Source organism: Rhizoctonia solani, chromosome 7 (genome assembly GCF_016906535.1).
Source record: "Rhizoctonia solani chromosome 7, complete sequence".
Classification (NCBI taxonomy): domain Eukaryota; kingdom Fungi; phylum Basidiomycota; class Agaricomycetes; order Cantharellales; family Ceratobasidiaceae; genus Rhizoctonia; species Rhizoctonia solani.
Genome location: NC_057376.1, coordinates 958478 through 977144, shown reverse-complemented (window position 1 = coordinate 977144; position 18667 = coordinate 958478). Strand labels below are relative to the sequence as shown.

The window sequence follows — 18667 nt, the reverse complement described above, 5'->3', positions numbered from 1 at the left end:
TGTGGGCTAGAGTAATTTCCAATCGCTGTCCAACGCCGAGAGAACTCTATTGAAACGCAATGCGATACACCACAACCAAACCAAGAGAGCAAACCAGATAAAGAGAGTAGTTATTTCGAGGGTACTGAGATTGATCTAATGATGCTTTTCGGGAGAAACGATAAATGTTGATGTTATGGTTTGGGAATGCTATAGGAGCAAGCCACATCCAACACAAGATAGCAGTGGGATGAAAACGAGAAAAAAAGTTCAGAAAAATGTACAGTGCATGCAGTCCACAATTTTTCGTGCGTCACAGCATTGAAAGGAGGAGGGTGAGGTGTATATAGTGGAAGGGAGAAAGAGTAAGTTGGCGCGGGAGGTATAAAAAGTGAGATAGAGTTAAAGCAGGGCGCATGCGAGACAGGAAAGTGGGAGCCGTACACAGAAAAGAAAATAAGAAAAAGTAAGAGTGTCTTTGCAGATACGTCAAAGTTCAACAGTCAGAACGCAGAGTCATTCTAAGGCGGCACGAAAGCGCTTTATCGCTTGCCACCAATGCTCAGACCTCCCTTGCGCCTCCTTCCATTCGAGCCATTGTCCCTTTCAGTAACGAGGGCGTCCATGCTCATCGTCTCCGTTGCTTCCTGTCCATCATCGCTTCTTAGCGAATTACGCAAACCACTAGTCCCCTTTCCACCGGCGTACCCTGCATTTGTAACAAAGCCCGCGTGGCTATCATCGCTTTGGATGCCCATTTCCTTTCCAGATGCCAAGCTGCTGTGTCGAGAAGGCGAGTTGTAACCCGAGCCAGATTGGTTCTGGCCGTTGTAAGGTAGCGACAACAAAGATGCTTGAGCAGTTTCACGCATTTGAAGGATATTTTGACGAAGAGCAGCCTATAGAGAGGGAGGGGAAAATAAGCATCCGTTGATGGCAAAGCCGAGTATATTGGATTGTAATAAGACAAACCTGTTCGCGCCAGTATTGCTCGCGTTGTTGGCGCATCTCATCACGTTCTTTACGGTGGATCATAAACAAGGTTCCGACAGTAAGTAGCATACCTAAAATGGGTGTTTAGCGCGGCATATTCAAGTGGGTGTGTGAATCCGCACCTCCGACGATGGCTATGGCGACGACTGCGTAAACCCAGGCTCCGAGCTTGCGAGGAGCATCGGTGGAAACACCACATGTAAGGTTGTCAAGGCAGTTTCCAGATGTGCACCTGACATCACCGTCAGTTCGTGCGCGCTAAAATTCTCAGACATACTGCTTACTCTTTATCGGCAGTGCAAGCAGCTCCAAAGTCCTGTGTAGCGATGCAAATCTTTTGAGCAGCGTCACAGTATAAACCGTGTCGACAATTCCCTCTAAAATTATGGAAAATGATCAATAAGGTTGCTCGGTTAGGGTCCTCCCTCAAGGGCATGAGAGGGAAAGGACAGAAAGTTACTCACCTCGAGACGATATTGATAAATTCACCCTCAGTCGAGTACGCGATATAGGCGATATTTTCAACTACGCATGGCTGCCCAACGGTAACATTTTGCCACCTGGTGGTAGTAGAGGAAGTATAGCGGAATGGTAAGTTACGGCACACAAGCGAGCCGGAAGCGAAGACGCACATGCACTGGTAGTTGAGACAAATAGCACCTCGGTGATTGTCGGGGGTGGAAAGCGATGTGTCCGGCGCAGGTTCACATTCATCTAAAAAAGCGTGAATAAGCTGATGTAGCCAAAGTTGTTAGACGCTCACCATCGCGGTTCAGTTGGCATGAGCTGCCCACAGAGAGCACGTTTTGGCAATCATCCTCTTCGTCCGGGCCTATGTCATCGAACATGGTCAACAACGTAAAGCAAGTAAAAAGCAGAAACTCAGTCGTGAACATACAGAATTGGCCAGAGGGGCACATTTTAGGTAAGTCCTTGAAAGCCACATCGTTGTAGCCGACTGCCTGGCAATTAGCTCGCTACTATACAGGGGAGATAGAAAATTACATACAAGGAAATCTACAGGAGATTATTAGTATTACATTTCAGACTATTAAGCGGGCTACTTACTCATCCTTGCGGCACTGCTTCTTAGCGCAAGTACCGCCACTGTTGCAGTACGTCCTCGAGTCGCAGTCGGTGTTAAGCTGATAGGAGCCAGGGGTGAGGTAAGTGTTTGATTGGCTGCACGAGCCGCCTTCGGTGACATTTCCTGCAAAGGCGACGAGGGGGAGCACAGCGCCAAGTGCGAGTGCGAGGGTGCGGGCGATCATGGTGGTGGAAAGAACCAGAGTTGAAAAGGGGCTGTTACCAAAGCGTTAAGTACTTGGAGCTGTGTCTGAAATCCGCGTCGTGAAAGCTCACCTCAAGTGGGCGACCAAAGGCAAGGGGGAAACGAGTGTAGTGCGAATCCAAATACGCGTTGGTCGTCGCCGTCGTTGGGAAAACGTCCTCTGTCCCTTGTTCATGATCCTGCCAAGACCGGACCCGTATTCTACACAATTTCCCACACCAGTCCTAAAATCCTGGCGTAATTCCCGTTGCCCTGCTGCGCAATGACGACATGCCCTCGTTTCCAGGTCGTTTCCTTGCCTCGTCGGCCGGCGCGCGCTTACTAAGCGCAGGCTTTTTGATCGGCAAACCGTCACATCACGATCGACAGGCCCATTTTTAGGCGAGGTTTTCTCGCCCAATTGTATTATACAGCACACCTCCCTAACTACGAACAGCCAGGGCATACATGCAGACTCTCATGGATAAATACATCGCACTCGTCGCAAAAATCGTTTTTGCACTTGGGGCAGCGGTACCGCCCCAAGTGACTGATTCCGTCATTAGCGCCTGCTGGAACCGAATGAGGTGCGTCAGTACGAAATGGCGTTGTGCATCCTTGACACGTTGCTGAAGGTGTGTCGTCGGGGCCTATCTCGTTTCTGATTGAATTGCAGACTATCAGTGCCAAGCGAATAGACTAAGAGAATTATTATGCACTCACATCGCCGTATATGCACCGACAGGGAATAAATGGTGATAACTACGTGCTAAATGCGGAGAAGACACGACCATCAAACCACAGACGTCACAGTCTGTCGGCACCTCGCATAATTTGGCCGAACAACGTGGACATAAAAATCCTTCAGCCCGCATTCGACTGGGATGGCAGACACAAAGCGCAGGCGCGCTCGTTGGTGGAAGCCGGGTCGGGAATCCCATTAACATCAAGTCAGCATTAGGATTCAGTGGATTTGCTTTGCCTGTCTGGCTTGATGGAATTTTGTCATTTCCAGTACGCGCCGCGCGGTGCGCTGGAGGAGGAATGTGTTCGAATAGCAAATCCTTGAAGTGCCCTTCGTTCAAAGCGACTCCAAAACTCCCTAGATTCTGGTTACAGCTCCCGCCTAAATATGATTTCTACGTAACTTACCTTCAGTTTTCTCGCAAAGTTCCTTGCATATCTTCATTTCCGCAGCCAGGGCCACGAGTGATATCCTAATTTTATCCTTGACACAACTGTCCAATGTCTCATAGATGTCACCCGGATCGCATGTCGTAAGCGAACCAAAGATTATCACAATCTCTCTCGACGAGTGTGTCGGTAAATGACTATAAAGCAGTTAGTTCTCTGTGCCAATGGCTCTCTCGTCAGACGCACGTGCCTCATACCTGCCCGGGCCACCTCAATTGCGTTCTGCAAACTCGGTTCCCCCGCAGGTTCTAATTTGCGCTTGTCCGCGATAGCCCTCAGGACATCATGAGGGTTTCCTGACAATACATCTGTCTCAATCATCGCAAAAAGAATAACAAATCTCACCTGTCATTTCCACAATCCTTTCTCCAATCCCTGCACGCATTCCCACCACTCCAATCTGTCCGAGCGGGTTTTGTTCACACCATTCAACAACAAACGCTCTGGCACAGTCCAGCGCCAATTCGAACCGTGTCGGTCGCAAGTCCCGATCGGCCATTGCAGCAGACAAATCGATCAACAACACGAGGTGTCTAATAATAGCACGGCGTATCGCAGAGGAGGGTCCTAGGAGTCTACGATGAAACCCCAGGGGTAAATATTGCATAAAATTATTGTCATTGTGCACAAACGTACCTTTGCCTCCTCTTCCTTGCAATTAATCCTCTACTGAATGAGCTAGGTTACCTCCTTCATCCTCTTGCACTTGGTCCCACGATCTAACATAATTCGCTTCCCAAGAGTAACCTTGCTACGCATGAAGATTAATGTGTTCCTTCACTACGCAACTCCCAGGCTCACATCTTTTGCCTTGTTTTTCCCCTTCTTCTCTTTCTGTTTTCCCTTCCCTTTCTCACCGTCGTCAACTGCACCGTTATTCTTCTCGGTATATTCGACATCCGAGTCTTCTTCCATGCCTGCTTCCGATCCAGACGATACATCGTCTCGAGGCGCCATAGTGACTGAAGAATGAGGCAATTCGAATTCAAGTGGCAGAGGAGTCCAAGTCGCGTGGAGAGTCACGTGACGTAGTGGGCGCGTTTGGCGCTTTCAGTGTATGCGCTCGGGATTGCCGATTCACCACTAGTCTCGGGATTTCGGGATAACAGATAGACGTTGATCGACGCCTGAAGTCTATCCCTGGCGATGCGTGAAGGTTAATCACTTTCATCGTGATCGTCGTGTGGTCAAAGGGTTAGTCTAGCCGACCCCGCCTCTGTGAAAATGGTGTGTCACCTTTTCCATGCTTTTCTGTTTAAACCAAAGTCGGATGTCCCACCTGCGCAGCCTATTCGAATTTAGTAGATTCTTGGTCTGGATTTCGGAAACTATCTTGATGGAGTCGGGTAGGCATTCAGTAATGCGGGGCGTTGTGCGACATCGGGAGTCTTCTACATGTATGCGGTGTGATATTTGACGAACCTCAGACTTTTCACTCAGTTCATGACCACCCTTGCTGATAGCACGATAATCGACAAATACCTTTGATTGAAATTCTGGTACTATTTTACTCAAATAATGTGATCAAAATCGGGACCTGGTGATCCTGGTGACTGATTGATTGACTTCCGCAATCTAGCAGTTGTCGGATTCGAGATTGTAGAGGAATCAAACCTACGAGGCTGAGTGATGTTCTGTACTCAATCACTAAATTACCGGCCACTGTTGCTGACTCGGAATTAGTATAATATCTATGTTCCTCAAGTTCAAAACGGCAGATGTTTGTGATTGTGTCGCCGTACCGTTGGTCACTTGCCTTTAACAATGTTTGAGCCCTCCTATTTATACGTTTTATTCAAGTTATTTTCTAGCTTGGGATCGGAAATGAAACCAAGTTAGGAGATAGTAGTTGGGCACATAAATATCAAATAGCCTCTTTAGCAGTTGGCGTAATCATAATCATGAGCCGCTATAGATTTCACTTATTCGACCTATGTTATATAAAGTAGCCTCACATATTACCAATTTATCGATATGCAATCCTGTCCCGGCGCTCGAATGTACTCTGAACGAGTGATAGCTGAACTATTGCTTGGCCTCAACATATTGCGGAATTTTGACCCAATCCTAGGGTCTGTCCTGTTGAGGTACAACGGAAGTAGTCAAAAACATTCAAATTCGTAATAGGAATGTACATGCATTGGTTTTTTACTTCATTGGATATCATTTGTTGGGCTGATTAGGATAAGGTGCTCTAATTTGTGTCGTTCAATTGAAGGGCCTGAGAGCAAATACGTGATGCAAATCGCTCTCAGCACCAGCTTCCGCCCTGATAATATTTCGTGATTATATGAGAAACCTTCTCACGTGTGCTGCTCGGAGGATTATCGCTGTTCGATACCTTTCATAATAACCTCGCCAAGCATTCCTATTGGTGCTGCTGTCTGGAACATGAATGGAGGTACTTGAACTATTCGTGCTTGAACTTCTTTTAATTATCTTTTGATCGTAGATGTTCCTTACCCGTCACACATATATCACTTTCATACTGACCGGCTCTCAATGGTCATGATTAATTTGCTCATCTGTTGGCGCTATTACCCCAAATTACTGGTTCTGGGAGCTCCTCAGGTTGCGACACGCGCAAGGTATATTGACCATAATTACTCGGGAAAATAGCGGCATCCTAAGCTAGGAATATGGTACCTTCTGACTATAGTGTCAACCCACCGAGGAATGTCCATTGAGGTCATCGCAAAGCCCCATTTCACAACCCCGCACCATAGAGACCACTCTACTCTGGGGGCTGCTCACTGGCTAATCGGAGCTTTCGCAGCACAGTGAAGTTCAGTCACAGGACTTAGCCGACTTTCTTGGCATTGTTTGAATGCGTTGGCTGTTGTCGCCATGTGAAGTGCTTTAAAAGCGAAATTGAACGCATTCCGTAGCAATTCAACTTTTATTTGGCCTATCATGAAGTACGCGCTAACTACTGCTACCCTCGCTGCAACTATCGGTACCGTTGTTGCTGTCGCTGAATGGGGCCAATGCGGTGGAATCAACTATAGTGGGCCTACCACTTGTGATGCCGGCCTCAGCTGTGTCAAGCAAAATGAATGTAAGCTATGCACCTATGTCCCTTCGCTCGATAACAGAGCACTAATAGTTTTGCGTTGTAGATTACTCCCAATGCTTGAAAGCAACTACTACCACCGGTCCTACAACCACTTCTCGACCCATCACTACAACCACTACCGCTCCTGTAACCTCAACCACTAGCACCACGCCCCCTCCTGCTAGCACGGGTTACGTCAAGGTCTCGGGACAGAAGTTTACCCTCAATGGTGCAACATTCACGGTAGTCGGCGTGAGTACCTTGTGGACGACTGTTTGCGTCGTAATTACTTACATCGTGATGTACAGTCAAATGCATACTGGATTCCTCAGCTGTCCAACCCCGCGGATATCACCACCGCATTCAGCGATCTCAAAAAAGCGTGAGCCGATAATCCTTTAATATTGGTTACAACAATGTCTCACCTTATCATTTTTCGCTAGAGGCTTCACCGCACTCCGTACCTGGGGGTTCAATGAGGTTACAAGCCCCAGTGGGACATACTACCAATTGTGGAATGGCGCCACTTCGACTATTAACACGGGTGCTGATGGTCTTGCGAGATTCGGTAAGTGGTCTGAAGGTAAATCAATTTTGTAAGCTCGACTTATGCCTTTTCTATAGATCAAGTTGTTGCAGGCGCCAAGGCGTATGTAGATACGTATTTGTATCAAACTACCAACTAACTGTAATGCAGTGCGGGCATCCGTCTAATTGTCGCATTGACTAACAATTGGTCGGGTAAATACTATGATTCTTCTATTAATGTAAAAGAAGCTAATAAATGACACTGTAGATTACGGCGGAATGGGTAAACCAAGTCGTTCTCTGGTGCACTAATTATAACTCTGACCTATTCCTCTGCAGATGTTTACGTCAAACAAATCCTCGGCTCGAACAACCACGATCTCTTCTATACTGGTAAGCTTTACTCAATCATTGGTTTGCTTCTTCAACTTAACCAGATTCTAGATGCAACCGTCAAGGCAGCTTTCAAGAAGTATATTGATGCCTTCGTTGGGCGGTACAAGAACGAGCCCACTATCATGGCCTGGTATGATCGGTTACAAAAATGAAGGCGAATTCTTATATGTTAACTTAGGGAGTTGTCTAACGAGCCCCGCTGCCGAGGAAGCAGTGGAACCTCGACTGGAACTTGCACACCTGCGGCAAGTATCTAATGTATGGTTGATGTACTCTTGCTAATTTAGAATTCCTTGGGATAGACTATTACCGCCTGGGCCAGTACGTATATAATGGAAACTATTAAGAAGCGAAACTAACCGTAGGCTTAGAGGAATTCTCTGCATATATCAAGTCTATCGCTCCGTGAGTTATTCTACCACACATACGCCACTATCTCGTATGCTCATTGATTCGTTTAAAGCAACCAACTCGTGGGTCTTGGTGATGAGGGTTTCTTTAACCGACGTATGGCCTATACCAGCAGACCGCTTTTCATGCGCTGACCAAGTGTTACATAGCCGGCCACCCCAGTTACCCTTACCAAGGTGGAGAGGGTATCGACTTTGACGCAAACTTGCGTAGGTGGTATCGAATATTCGCTGAGCTGAGCTCATCCCTTTACAGAAATATCTACACTTGATTTTGGTACTGCCCATGCTTACCCCGAACACTGGGGAGAGGCGAACAACATCACTCTTTGGGGTGTTCAATGGATTAGGGGTCAGTTTCAACGAATATCTTATGAGTTCATGTAACTGATACGCTCGTGCACAGACCATGCTGCTTCGCAAAAGGCGGCCAACAAGGTAACGTCTTGTGAAACAAAGTCTTGCTGTAAACTTATGCTGATTGATTAAAACCAGCCTGTCATTCTTGAAGAATTCGGAGTTACTGAGCAATATGGGAGATTGGTATGCTCTAACTGTTTTGATGCGTGCCAGGTGCCTTACTGATGGGCTGTAAAGAACATCTATCCTGTGTGGTGGAAAGAAATCATTTCCAGTGGGCTCGCAGGAGACCTCATCTGGCAAGCTGGAAGCGCTTTGTCTTATGGGAACGCTCACGATGATGGTTACACTATTTTCCCTGGAGAGGTATGTTGCTTAACAGCTTTGCACCGCAACATCCTATCTCACGCATATGAACAGGCAGAATACACTCTACAGACCCAATATGCTGCGGAGCTCAAGGCTCGTGGTTAATTTATGTTTCAATAATGGGCTTAATGGTGTATATAAACGGCGAATTCTTGAATCTTTCATCCTCATCATCTATAGAGGGCTCTAGTGCCCGATAGTCATGATTATTATCAGTGCCGATCATCTCGACCCAGTTGATTGAATAATCACTACTACATCTGAAAATATATGCCACAAAAAGACAATGTTCTTGTGCTCACGGAATATGGAGCAGAACCCGGCGAAACTGCGGACGATGGCGGGGACTAACAATCAAACAGAATGGCATTTAGGCTACTCGAGAAATACGGCAGTGTCTAATTTTGATGTGTGAGCTATAAAAAGCACGGGAGCGGTATCACGCGATGGCAGGGTATATTGTCAATATTGCAGAATATTCCAGCGTAATAAGCTGTGGAAGTTGGCTTCAAGTCATGGGCCCCGGTAAGTCACCCAATTGGAAGATTTTTTGCTAGTAGTGGAGGCGTGTGTTGCTTTCATGTCTAGCGTACAATGTATTGTGAAGAATATAGGTCTCGAAGGCGAGGAATCGTTGATTCCAATATTTGGTGTCTGCCATTGTATATAAAGGTTCTGGAATAGCAAGCGACTAGCACTGCAAGTTGCTTTTCTGAAACTAGCACAATGAAGTCTATGCTCAATGCTGCGATTCTTGCCTCTTCGTTGACCCCCGCTTTAGCTATCGGCCAGTGGGGACAGTGCGGGGCAAGGGATATGCCGGGAGCACAGCGTGCGATTCTGGGCTCGCATGCGTTTACCAAAATGATTGTATGCGCCCAGATTTCTGAAATTATAATGGCGTCTTACAATATTATAGATTACTCTCAGTGTCTAGTGGTTACTTCCACAACCACTAACGCTACGCCATCTACAACCATGGGCCCGACCTCTACGACATCTAAAACTACTTCGACTACCATCACATCTACTACTTCTGTCGCCGCTCCAGTCAGCACAGGATTTGTTAAGACCTCCGGTACAAAGTTCACTCTGAATGGGTCGACATTTACAGTCGTGGGTGTATGTTATTCCCAGCTAAATTCAGGATAGGAATGGGTTTAACTAACCCATTGAGTCGTTAGTCAAACGCGTATTGGATGGCTCAGCTCTCTACGTCGACTGACATTACACAAGCATTCACTGACCTGAAGAATGCGTAAGTGTTCCTTGATTTTCTCGAGAATTAGTGAAAATAAAACGGTATGTCCAAGGGGATTTACTACATTGCGCACCTGGGGGTTCAACGACGTTACGAGTCCAAGCGGTACATACTACCAGTTGTGGTCTGGTTCCACTGCGACCGTGAACACTGGCGCAGATGGCCTAGCCAAGTTTGGTAAGTAAATAAAATCCGGTACTTCTTTGATTGACTGCTTCTGGAAGATACTGTCGTCGCAGCGGCAAAAGCGTAAGTTCACTCTCATATATGTCTTTTCTGTCTCCTTACAATCATAATAGAGCTGGCATTCGGCTTATCATTGCGCTTACGAATAATTGGTCTGGTAAGTGAATTTAGGAAGACTTTAACTAGTAACTAAGCCGGAATACCAATAGATTATGGAGGAATGGGTAAGCCGGAATCTTGCGTACCATAGTATAGGTATACGATGCTCAACCATTTCAGACGTCTACGTAAAGCAGATACTTGGCTCCTCAAACCACGACCTGTTCTATACTGGCAAGTGACACATTCAGAACACCAAGAGGTACCTCATCGAACTTGCGTTTAGATGCCAAGGTTAAAGCCGCATTCAAGAGCTACATCAATGCATGGGTCAGCCGCTACAAAGACGAACCCACGTCCTTGGCTGGCAAGCACTGGTCACAAATCAAGACCTCTCAAAACTGACTGTATGCATTATAGGGAGCTTGCTAACGAGCCCCGCTGCAAGGGGAGTACAGGCACCTGGAGTGGAACTTGCACTACTGCAGTAAGTCGACAAAGCTATACCTGCCGCACATTGACTCACCACCACTCGTATGTAGACAATCACAAATTGGGCTTGTAAGTCAATGTGCAGATCACGTTCCTTTATCGGTCTCTGAGCCCATTTGCAGCGGAAATATCCGCATACATCAAATCACTCGATCCGTGAGTCGAGACCGGGCTCCCGGATTTAGTATTATGCACTAACAAAAACAATCACAGAAATCACTTGGTCGGACTCGGAGACGAAGGATTCTATAACCAGGGTTCGTATTCTACCAATTGCACCCGAAGCCCGCGTGTATTCACCTAAAACATCCCAACCCGCACTCAGCCAACGGGCCGAACTACCCGTACCAAGGGGGAGAAGGCATCGACTTTGACGCCAACCTGAGTAAGCATTCCATTCCGAACAGTTCAACTCCAGGGCTTCTTGATGATCCGAACCGTGGGCAGAAATCTCAACGCTCGATTTCGGGACGTTCCATTCGTATCCCGTGAGCTGGGGCCAATCGGCGAATGCAACACTTTGGGGAGTTCAGTGGATAAGAGGCAAGTCCGCCAAGCCGGCTTTGCACTTCGATATATCTATTTATTGATATCAATCACGCGCCTTGTAGATCATGCGGCTTCTCAGAAGTCGGCAAACAAGGTTCTTTGCCTTCGATTTCGCCGACCCGAATCATCCTTTACTGAAAATAATTTTTTGTTTTTGTTTTGTGTTCAGCCTGTGATCTTGGAAGAGTTCGGCGTGACCACGGACCAGGTGGTGAGTGACTCATTGGGTGACTTTTGGGCAGGCTGATGAGATGTGATAATGATTGTACGCACAGGCCACGTACACTGCTTGGTGGAACGAGATTGTATCTAATGGAGTGTGGCTGGTGACCTTATTTGGCAAGTCGACTGTTCTAGAGGCTCTCAATTCAGTCGAAATGACGATTATTATGCGCATGTAGGCAGGCAGGCATCAGCACGGCTACTTATTACAATGACGGATATGCCGTGTATCCTGGGACCGTAAGTCGCTCCAACCAGCCGCGGAATCGGCCGCTAAACACGTCCGCACGCAGGACCTATACACACTCCAAAGCAAGTACGCAGCTGCGCTCAAAGCTCGTGGATAAACACCATGGCGGCGGGATGCCAAACGCATATAGATACCATGTATACATGCTTCGTATACAAATAAACGTTCGACTTTCTCCCTCACACATGGGCGCGCATATGAGCGGACCAGCACACACATACACAGAAAGTCCACGTGCATGGAAAATATATAAAGAAAAGAAAATCGTGATTGAGCAGAACATCTCGAGTCATATAAAGGACAAGCAGTTAATCACACAAAAAAATTGAACATCAACAACAGAACTACCATTCACAGTCCATGGGCCATATGTCCGGGGACTCCCCCCAAGGCATTATTAATACTACCCCTAATCGGCCTCTTCAACGACGGCAGCCTTTTTCCGGACTGGAAACCAGGTGCGTTTCTGGACGGGAGCGGCAGCCGAGTCGATATTCCACGCCAGAGCAGCCTTGTCGCTCAGACTCAAGTCCACCGCGCTCGAACGAGCCGAGGGAAGAGGCGACGTGAAGGGAGACCGCGCGGATGTGCCGCTCAGCGTACGAGTCAAACCGTTGTTGGGTCCGAGCGCACGTTGGAGAGCTTCGCGCTCTGCGGGGGAAGGCGCAAACGCCAATAAGGACGAAAAGAACGCGTTGCTCGCCGTACCGGCACTTCCGAGCGTCGGCGTACTCGCGTTCGCACCAGCTCCGAGACCAAACGGTGAATAGGTAGGCGCAGGGGCAGGGGCAGGAGCAGGAGCAGTAACAGAAGCCGACGCAGCCGGTTGTTTCGAGCCCGAGTTGGTAGGAGTCGATGGCGGACCGAGATTAAACGTCCGACCGCGCGTAAAGTTGAAGATCCTCGATGCATCGGGAGAAAAGCTAAACGCCTTGGCGTCTGGGTTCAGTTCGGACTTTTGCACGCGCGCATTGGGGTCTTCTTTCTTTGCGCTACCTACGCCCGAGAACCAGCGGCGGCTCTTGGTCGGTACGGCTGTCGGTTCGGCGGGAGCCGGCGCAGAGGCAGGTTCCGATTCTTCAACTTCGCGAATGAGCGGGACGCGCGCTGGGAGACTGGCACGTTGAGCATCGTAGCCGCGGCGGCTTGCAGCAGACCCGGGAGGACTAAAAACACCCGAGCCAAACGACGAAGCAGGAGCGTCGATCGATCCAGACACGGGCGAACTCTGCAAAAACGGAAGAGCAAAGCTGGAAGCAGAGGTGTCTTGCGCAACGTCTTCGCCCGAACTAGATCCGGAACCACGTTTCTTGGGCGCCGCGACGGTAGAATGATAACCCGAGTCAGCACCAGTCGACAGCCGATGCGTATCGTGCGAGTCGGAGCGAGGGCGACCGGCGGGAGATCCATTGGACAACGAGCGGGGACGTCCTTCGGCGAGAGGGGCCCACGCAGCAGCAGGCTCGCTCGGCCACCGACGACGCGCTTCGCCCATCCATCCAGCACTACCGTTAGTTTCGCCCGTCCAAACGTCCATGTCACCAGCTACGAATCCGTTGTCCCATGTATTTCCGTTCGATTGTTTCGTGTCCCATGTACCGTTTGTCTTTGCATCCCACGCACTTCCGATGGCCGGTTTGGCATCCCATCCGTTCGAGACAGGTTTGGCCTCAGTCACCCACCCATCCGCGTCTTTTTCCCAACGCGGCGGACTGGCTCCATTTCGATACTGTCCGGGACTCGTGCTGTTCTGACGCATGAGCTGAACGGGACTCGAGCCAGTCTGAGCGTCGCTGAACAGCGGAGGGCTAGGAGCACCATCGCCCTCCCACCGGTGCCCGTCCTCGCTCAACAACGAACTGGGAAGGAGCGCGCTAGGGGGCGGGGAGAACGCACCGGCTGTGGGAGAGTCCATTGCGAGCCCAAAGGTGAGCATATCGGGCGAGGGGCCGTACTTTGCCGCGGAGCGGTCTGGGCCGAGGGCATAGTTTCCTGTGGATCGTTTAGGAATAGCAATGGGCAGAGTGTCCGAGTCGAATGGCGAGAACGCAGGGCGGGCCGCGGCGAAGTCCTTGGCAACAGGAGCAGATAAGCCTAGACCAGATGCAGGTACGCCTTTGGTCGCGGGTGCCTTGCCAACAATCGGACCAGGAAGGCTCTTCTTGGTATTCAGGACTTGTCCTTTGGGACCTCCGAGGCTGGCCAGGTCATTATCAAAATCGCGTATCCTTTACTACGCGCGCTACGCGCGGGGGAAGCAACATCTGCGGGAGCGGCGGGTGTGGGAGATGCTACGCCAGTCGGAGCGGTCACGTTTTGACTAGAGATTGAGGCTGGATGACCTATGCCGGGAACCGAAGAAATGCGTGCGTGGGAGGGAGTGCCATGTATGCGTTGAAGGTTGGACTTGCAAATGATGAGCAAAATGCGAGAAATGAAGAGAGCAGACACACCTGGCTGGCGTTGGCGAGTGAAGAACGCACGGGCGTCTGTCCAATATACACAACAGCAGGCTCCTTTTCCCTTTCAAACTCCTGCTCGGGTTCGTCGTGATCTTCCTTGGCTTGATGTATATTCGCCTGCCAGGCCTTTAATTCGTCTAGAGTTTTTCTGGCCTCCTTCACTTCGGCCTCTAAGGCACGGACCTTGCCAATGAGGCCAACAGTATCCTTGTCCTCCTGGGACCCCATGATCTCCTCTTCAATTTTCCTCAACTCTTCTTTCCTCAAGAGAATTAAATCAGCAATCTCGTCCCTCTTTCTCTCTCCCTTTTCCTCTCCTTCCTTGACCCTGTCTCGATCTCTAACGACCTGGTCGTGGAGCGATTTGGTTTGTTCATTTAATGTTTTCGCACGTTGTTCCAATGCAGCATGAGTGGCCTGTACATTTGCGAGTGTCTTCTGCGAAGCCCTGAGTGTGCGGCGAGCATTAGTGAGCTGATGTGTATGTGACTTGGCGGCGTCGGAAGTAGCCGATGCAGAATTATGCTTTGCTCGCTGGGCAGCATGCTCCTCGGTCTGCTCACGTGTATGGGCCGTGGATGCATGGAGCTGGGCGAGCTGGGCGCGAGTGTTGGTGAGGGCAGCTTGGGTAGTGGCAATATGCTGTAGCAAGTCTGCAAGAAGCGGGTGTGCGTCGATGTTGGTCGCAGTGGGAGCACTGGGCGCAGCGGGTAGAGCGGGTTCGGTGGTGCTCCCGGGGATGGCCGACTTGGACTTGGACTTGGGTTTCGACTTTGGTTTCGGTTTGGACTGTTTCTGGGTGGGTTGTGTGTGAAGCGGTAGTGATGCATGCTTTGGCAGGGGTGGAGGAGTGCGACGGCCATTTGAATCCGGTATAATTGTCCATTCTGGAGGGCGAGTGAGAAGGAGAAAAAAGAGAAAAATAGAAAAGACTGACTGGTGAGCTCCGAGTCATCGAGCAGACGGATGTCCAAGAGTCCGGCGGTGGTGTGACCGTCGTCGCCCTTGCCTAGGAGGAGAGCACCGCCGAACCACCACTTGCCAAAGGCACCGAGGAACCATCTGCCGTGGTCGCTGGCAAAGGCGGTGGGATGAGAGTCAGGCTTGTTGCGGTGGTCGGCAACGGGGGTAACGGCAGCAATGGTGAAGATGCCGAAAGAGCGGAAGATATGGGCAGAAGAGCGGACCGAGACAGATGCCTTTGTGGCAAACTGGAGATGGGGCGGGGCGTCGATGGCAAGGCTGTGGCGGGCCCAGGTGAGGGCTGGCGGATCAGCCTCAGACGCATCGTGCAGCTTGCTCAGGTGTCTCCGGAACGCAAGCTCAGTCAGAAACGTCCGAAACGACGCCGCCGAGGGATTCGTGACATACGCTAAAAACAATCGAATGTAAGCCAAGTCCATATTAATAGCAAACAGTATGCGCAGTGATTACCCAGGATGAGCACAACAGCCACAACAGCACCAACAACAACCACAGAGTGTGTCTCTACACCCCGTTCCATCGGTACAAGCATTGCTCCAAGCGCTCCAAGCGCTCCCATAAGCACGCCCATCAATGGTCCAGCAGTCGTCGTCGTCGTTCTCTCTCCTCAAAACGTGACCGATCCAAAATTTGATCTCTGTGACATTACGTGACAGTACTGTAAACTTCTAATTACGATTTACATCTTTTGCCTCTGTCGTTTGTTCTGCTGCCTCTTTCGGTGCCCCATCTTCCGCCGCAACCTTGGCCTCGGCCTCGAGTCGTTCGCGCGCCCGCACCACCTTGGACTGCAAATAGTGTGACCACGCCGGCGCCGGCGTTTTCTTCAATTTCGCCGCCGCGCTTCCCGGCTCGGGTGCTGCAGGTGCCGAGTTTGCCTTGAACAGTGTCTCGTACCGCTATTATCCATCATCATCATCATCCATCACGGTCGAGCCCACCCCCACACCCCCATCCATCCACGCACATCATCCCCCCAATCCGACACAAACGTAAACACCCCATACCTAAAGCTTGCACAGCCACATGTACGTACCTTGACAATCTCCTCCAGGGGCGCTTCGCGCTTTACGTTTAATATCAGCTGCGCCTCGTCTACCGTCATTCTATGCTCTCGTGTCAGCCGATCCGTGAGCGAGCCGCTCGTTGCATTCCCGAGTCCGGCTGCTTCGCCCTCGGTCGCCCCTGCTGGTCGGTGTTTTGCATCTACGGAGTTGGGTGAGTATGTCAGAGTAAAGAGGTAGTGTCACCGTGTCCAGTCACACAACGCCCGAACACGCTCGTGGGAAAGGTGAGGTATAAAGAGCCATGCATATTACTCGTTCCCCTTCAAGACGAGACGAGCCAACCCGAACCGCACCGCACCACAGCTCCAAGCTCGATCATGAGAACGGGAGGGGGAAACGGTAAATGTAAATCCGTGCCAGAGACAGAATCCCATGATCTCAATTCAAGAGAATGAGCCCACTACTCACTTCGTGCTGCTTGTTTTCCTGCTTCTACAAATGCCTTGCCAAGGATTTGGGCTCCCAAGACCACAATTTGCACAATCGCTCTGGGGGAAGACTAGGTCGGATGGGGGTTGAGGTCGGTGCCGATCAGTGTTTAAATTAATGTGCGTGGATTTAGTAGTGCCAATGATGTCAGTTTGTACATTCCGATAATAAGTGAAACACTTTTGTTAGCGAGTGATGGGTTGTATAGACCTTGTGTATTTTACCATGCTCCCGATCTATTCTCCTAACCGATTCGAGATCTAAATGCAAGTGACTTCTGAGGATAGGACAGACTCAAACAATGTCGACAGATAGTTTTCAAGTCAACACAGAGCCTAGTTCGTGAGATAACCACACCGCAAGCACAGACCAAGGACGCAGACGATCGCCGTGGCACGGGAAGAGAAAATAATCTTAGGTCAGCTGCGCGCTTGTATTGGAACAGATGTGGCTCGTGTGGCTATAATTGATCCCTGGCTTCTTTGTAAATTGTCTCAATCTCAGGAGAGAATTTAGGCTTGAATTGTTCCTCTTTTCCAACAGCGAAACGTATCAACCAAGACCTCGAGGTAGACAGATTTGTTTGGACACCCGCCGATCATTTGGATGATGTAATCACCGGACTTCAGCGCTTCACAAATTTCCTGTTTGCCCCCACCTTCGACTATCCAGGTCTCTGTCCCACTGGCCACGTATTTATCTCCTTGTCAAATAGTGCTCGAGATATCACCATTCTATTGAATATAAATTCCACTTCCTTTCCCAATGCCAGTAACAACACCCCGGCCCTCTAAACGAAAACACGCCGACGGCGAACCCAGCACAGGCAAGAAAACAAAAGAAGAACGAAGGGCCGAAAAGAGGGCCAAACGAGATGCCGAATCTACTCCCACCCAATCACCCAATCTCAAGTCCAAGTCCAAGTCCAAATCTCAATCCGAACAACCCGTCGCAGTCCCCACCACACCCGAAACCGAATTCAAACTCGTCCGTGCGCGCACCAGTATCAGTTTACCCCCGAGATTTGCGGGAGATCCGAGGCGGGGTGTCGAGGAGATCTTAGATAATTTGGTTATGCGGTGAGTTTCTTGGTTGGGACGTATTTGCGAGCTGTGTACAGATGGGTTGATGTGTATGTGTTAGATATGTGCCGTCGCTTCGTGGTGTGCTCTTGTCCCATAAGAACCACAAGTTTGCATCAGATGTGGCGATTATGTATGCTGAAGGTCCTTATCCGACGACTCGAGTCGAGTTCGATGCGGGTGTGTGGGCGCCAGAGGTAGGAATGCGAATCAGTGAGTCGATTCAAGGTTTGATCTGGAATTGGAGCTAATGAATGAGTAGCTGGTCGTATATCGCTGCATGCGACGGACCATATTGGTTTATTGGTTCACCGAACGTTTAATGCTTCGATTGATAGAGCACATATACCCGGGGACGGGGAATGGGAATATGTACATGGCCCGGTAGCAAATGATCCTGAAATAAGTGAGTTTTACTATAACTTGCTGTTTATTGGTAAAAGCTCAACAATTGCACCAAAGATAACGAAGAACGACAGGGAGACGAAGAGAGCGGTCGATGGGTAAATTCACAAACTGGTGAAACGCTTGGTGGCGAATCTGGCTTGGTCGAATTTACGGTTATTGGGTGCGTTGGACTCGATCATCGTATCCACCCCCGGTCTAATGATTCTCGTAGCTACACAATAGCCAACCAAATGCTTTCCCTACACGGCTCCCTTCAGCCCGACCCCTTTGATCCAGAATACTACACAAACCGTCAAACGACCGCTCGGCTACCTGAATCAACTCAAACCGAAGGGGATCGAATAGAAGAGGGGAGCGATGATGAGGTTGAAGTGGAGGAAGAAGAGCTCGCGGCACCGCGGGGAACAAAGCGACGAGTGGTCAACGTCCTGCCCGCTGCTCCCGAACCAACAGAAACCGAATCCGCTCCAGTCAAGAAAAAGCAGAAGAAGGGTGCGGTAAAAGGAGAGGCCAGTGTCGCCGTACTCGAGGCAGCAGCCAATACAGCAGAGCAAGAAGACAAAAAGAAAAGAAAAAAGAAAAAGGCAGTGCCAGAGAATGGTGTAGACGCATAGAACCCCGT

The 18667-nt window shown here is 49.6% G+C and overlaps 5 protein-coding genes across 5 annotated transcripts; 3 read left to right on the top strand and 2 right to left on the bottom strand.

Annotated features, from left to right (window-relative positions):
- Window positions 1–521: 521 nt before the first annotated feature.
- On the bottom strand, window positions 522–4393 carry RhiXN_06478 (suppressor of stem-loop protein 1; the record flags this gene model as incomplete). The annotated part of the gene is made up of 20 exons (XM_043326294.1): window positions 522–878; window positions 952–1043; window positions 1095–1204; window positions 1257–1349; window positions 1437–1532; window positions 1605–1686; window positions 1736–1804; window positions 1871–1930; window positions 1982–1989; window positions 2041–2274; window positions 2335–2654; window positions 2711–2903; window positions 2966–3344; window positions 3395–3480; window positions 3530–3573; window positions 3623–3732; window positions 3782–4003; window positions 4073–4087; window positions 4124–4187; window positions 4238–4393. 20 exons carry the CDS (start codon window positions 4391–4393, stop codon window positions 522–524), a joined length of 2790 nt encoding a protein of 929 aa, XP_043181726.1.
- A 1956-nt stretch (window positions 4394–6349) lies between these two features.
- RhiXN_06477 (Cellulase (glycosyl hydrolase family 5 protein)) lies at window positions 6350–8659 on the top strand (the record flags this gene model as incomplete). Its single annotated transcript, XM_043326293.1, has 19 exons — window positions 6350–6494; window positions 6556–6743; window positions 6800–6873; window positions 6935–7059; window positions 7116–7140; window positions 7189–7232; window positions 7288–7302; window positions 7359–7412; window positions 7464–7545; window positions 7610–7673; window positions 7718–7736; window positions 7787–7820; window positions 7879–7922; window positions 7976–8035; window positions 8082–8177; window positions 8232–8263; window positions 8321–8368; window positions 8423–8551; window positions 8606–8659. 19 exons carry the CDS (start codon window positions 6350–6352, stop codon window positions 8657–8659), a joined length of 1332 nt encoding a protein of 443 aa, XP_043181725.1.
- Window positions 8660–9280: 621 nt separating this feature from the next.
- Window positions 9281–11084, top strand: RhiXN_06476 (Cellulase (glycosyl hydrolase family 5 protein); the record flags this gene model as incomplete). The annotated part of the gene is made up of 13 exons (XM_043326292.1): window positions 9281–9424; window positions 9485–9676; window positions 9739–9812; window positions 9868–9992; window positions 10040–10064; window positions 10115–10158; window positions 10211–10225; window positions 10387–10477; window positions 10521–10587; window positions 10643–10661; window positions 10715–10748; window positions 10806–10849; window positions 10918–11084. The coding sequence occupies 13 exons, from the start codon at window positions 9281–9283 to the stop codon at window positions 11082–11084; spliced, it is 1041 nt and encodes a 346-aa protein (XP_043181724.1).
- A 938-nt stretch (window positions 11085–12022) lies between these two features.
- Window positions 12023–16164, bottom strand: RhiXN_06475 (mitochondrial import protein Pam16; the record flags this gene model as incomplete). Its single annotated transcript, XM_043326291.1, has 7 exons — window positions 12023–13803; window positions 13860–14019; window positions 14067–14962; window positions 15013–15447; window positions 15510–15665; window positions 15736–15958; window positions 16096–16164. 7 exons carry the CDS (start codon window positions 16162–16164, stop codon window positions 12023–12025), a joined length of 3720 nt encoding a protein of 1239 aa, XP_043181723.1.
- A 1156-nt stretch (window positions 16165–17320) lies between these two features.
- Window positions 17321–18659, top strand: RhiXN_06474 (DNA-directed RNA polymerase II subunit RPB7; the record flags this gene model as incomplete). Its single annotated transcript, XM_043326290.1, has 5 exons — window positions 17321–17634; window positions 17699–17850; window positions 17900–18043; window positions 18100–18205; window positions 18257–18659. 5 exons carry the CDS (start codon window positions 17321–17323, stop codon window positions 18657–18659), a joined length of 1119 nt encoding a protein of 372 aa, XP_043181722.1.
- Between the last annotated feature and the right edge of the window lie 8 nt (window positions 18660–18667).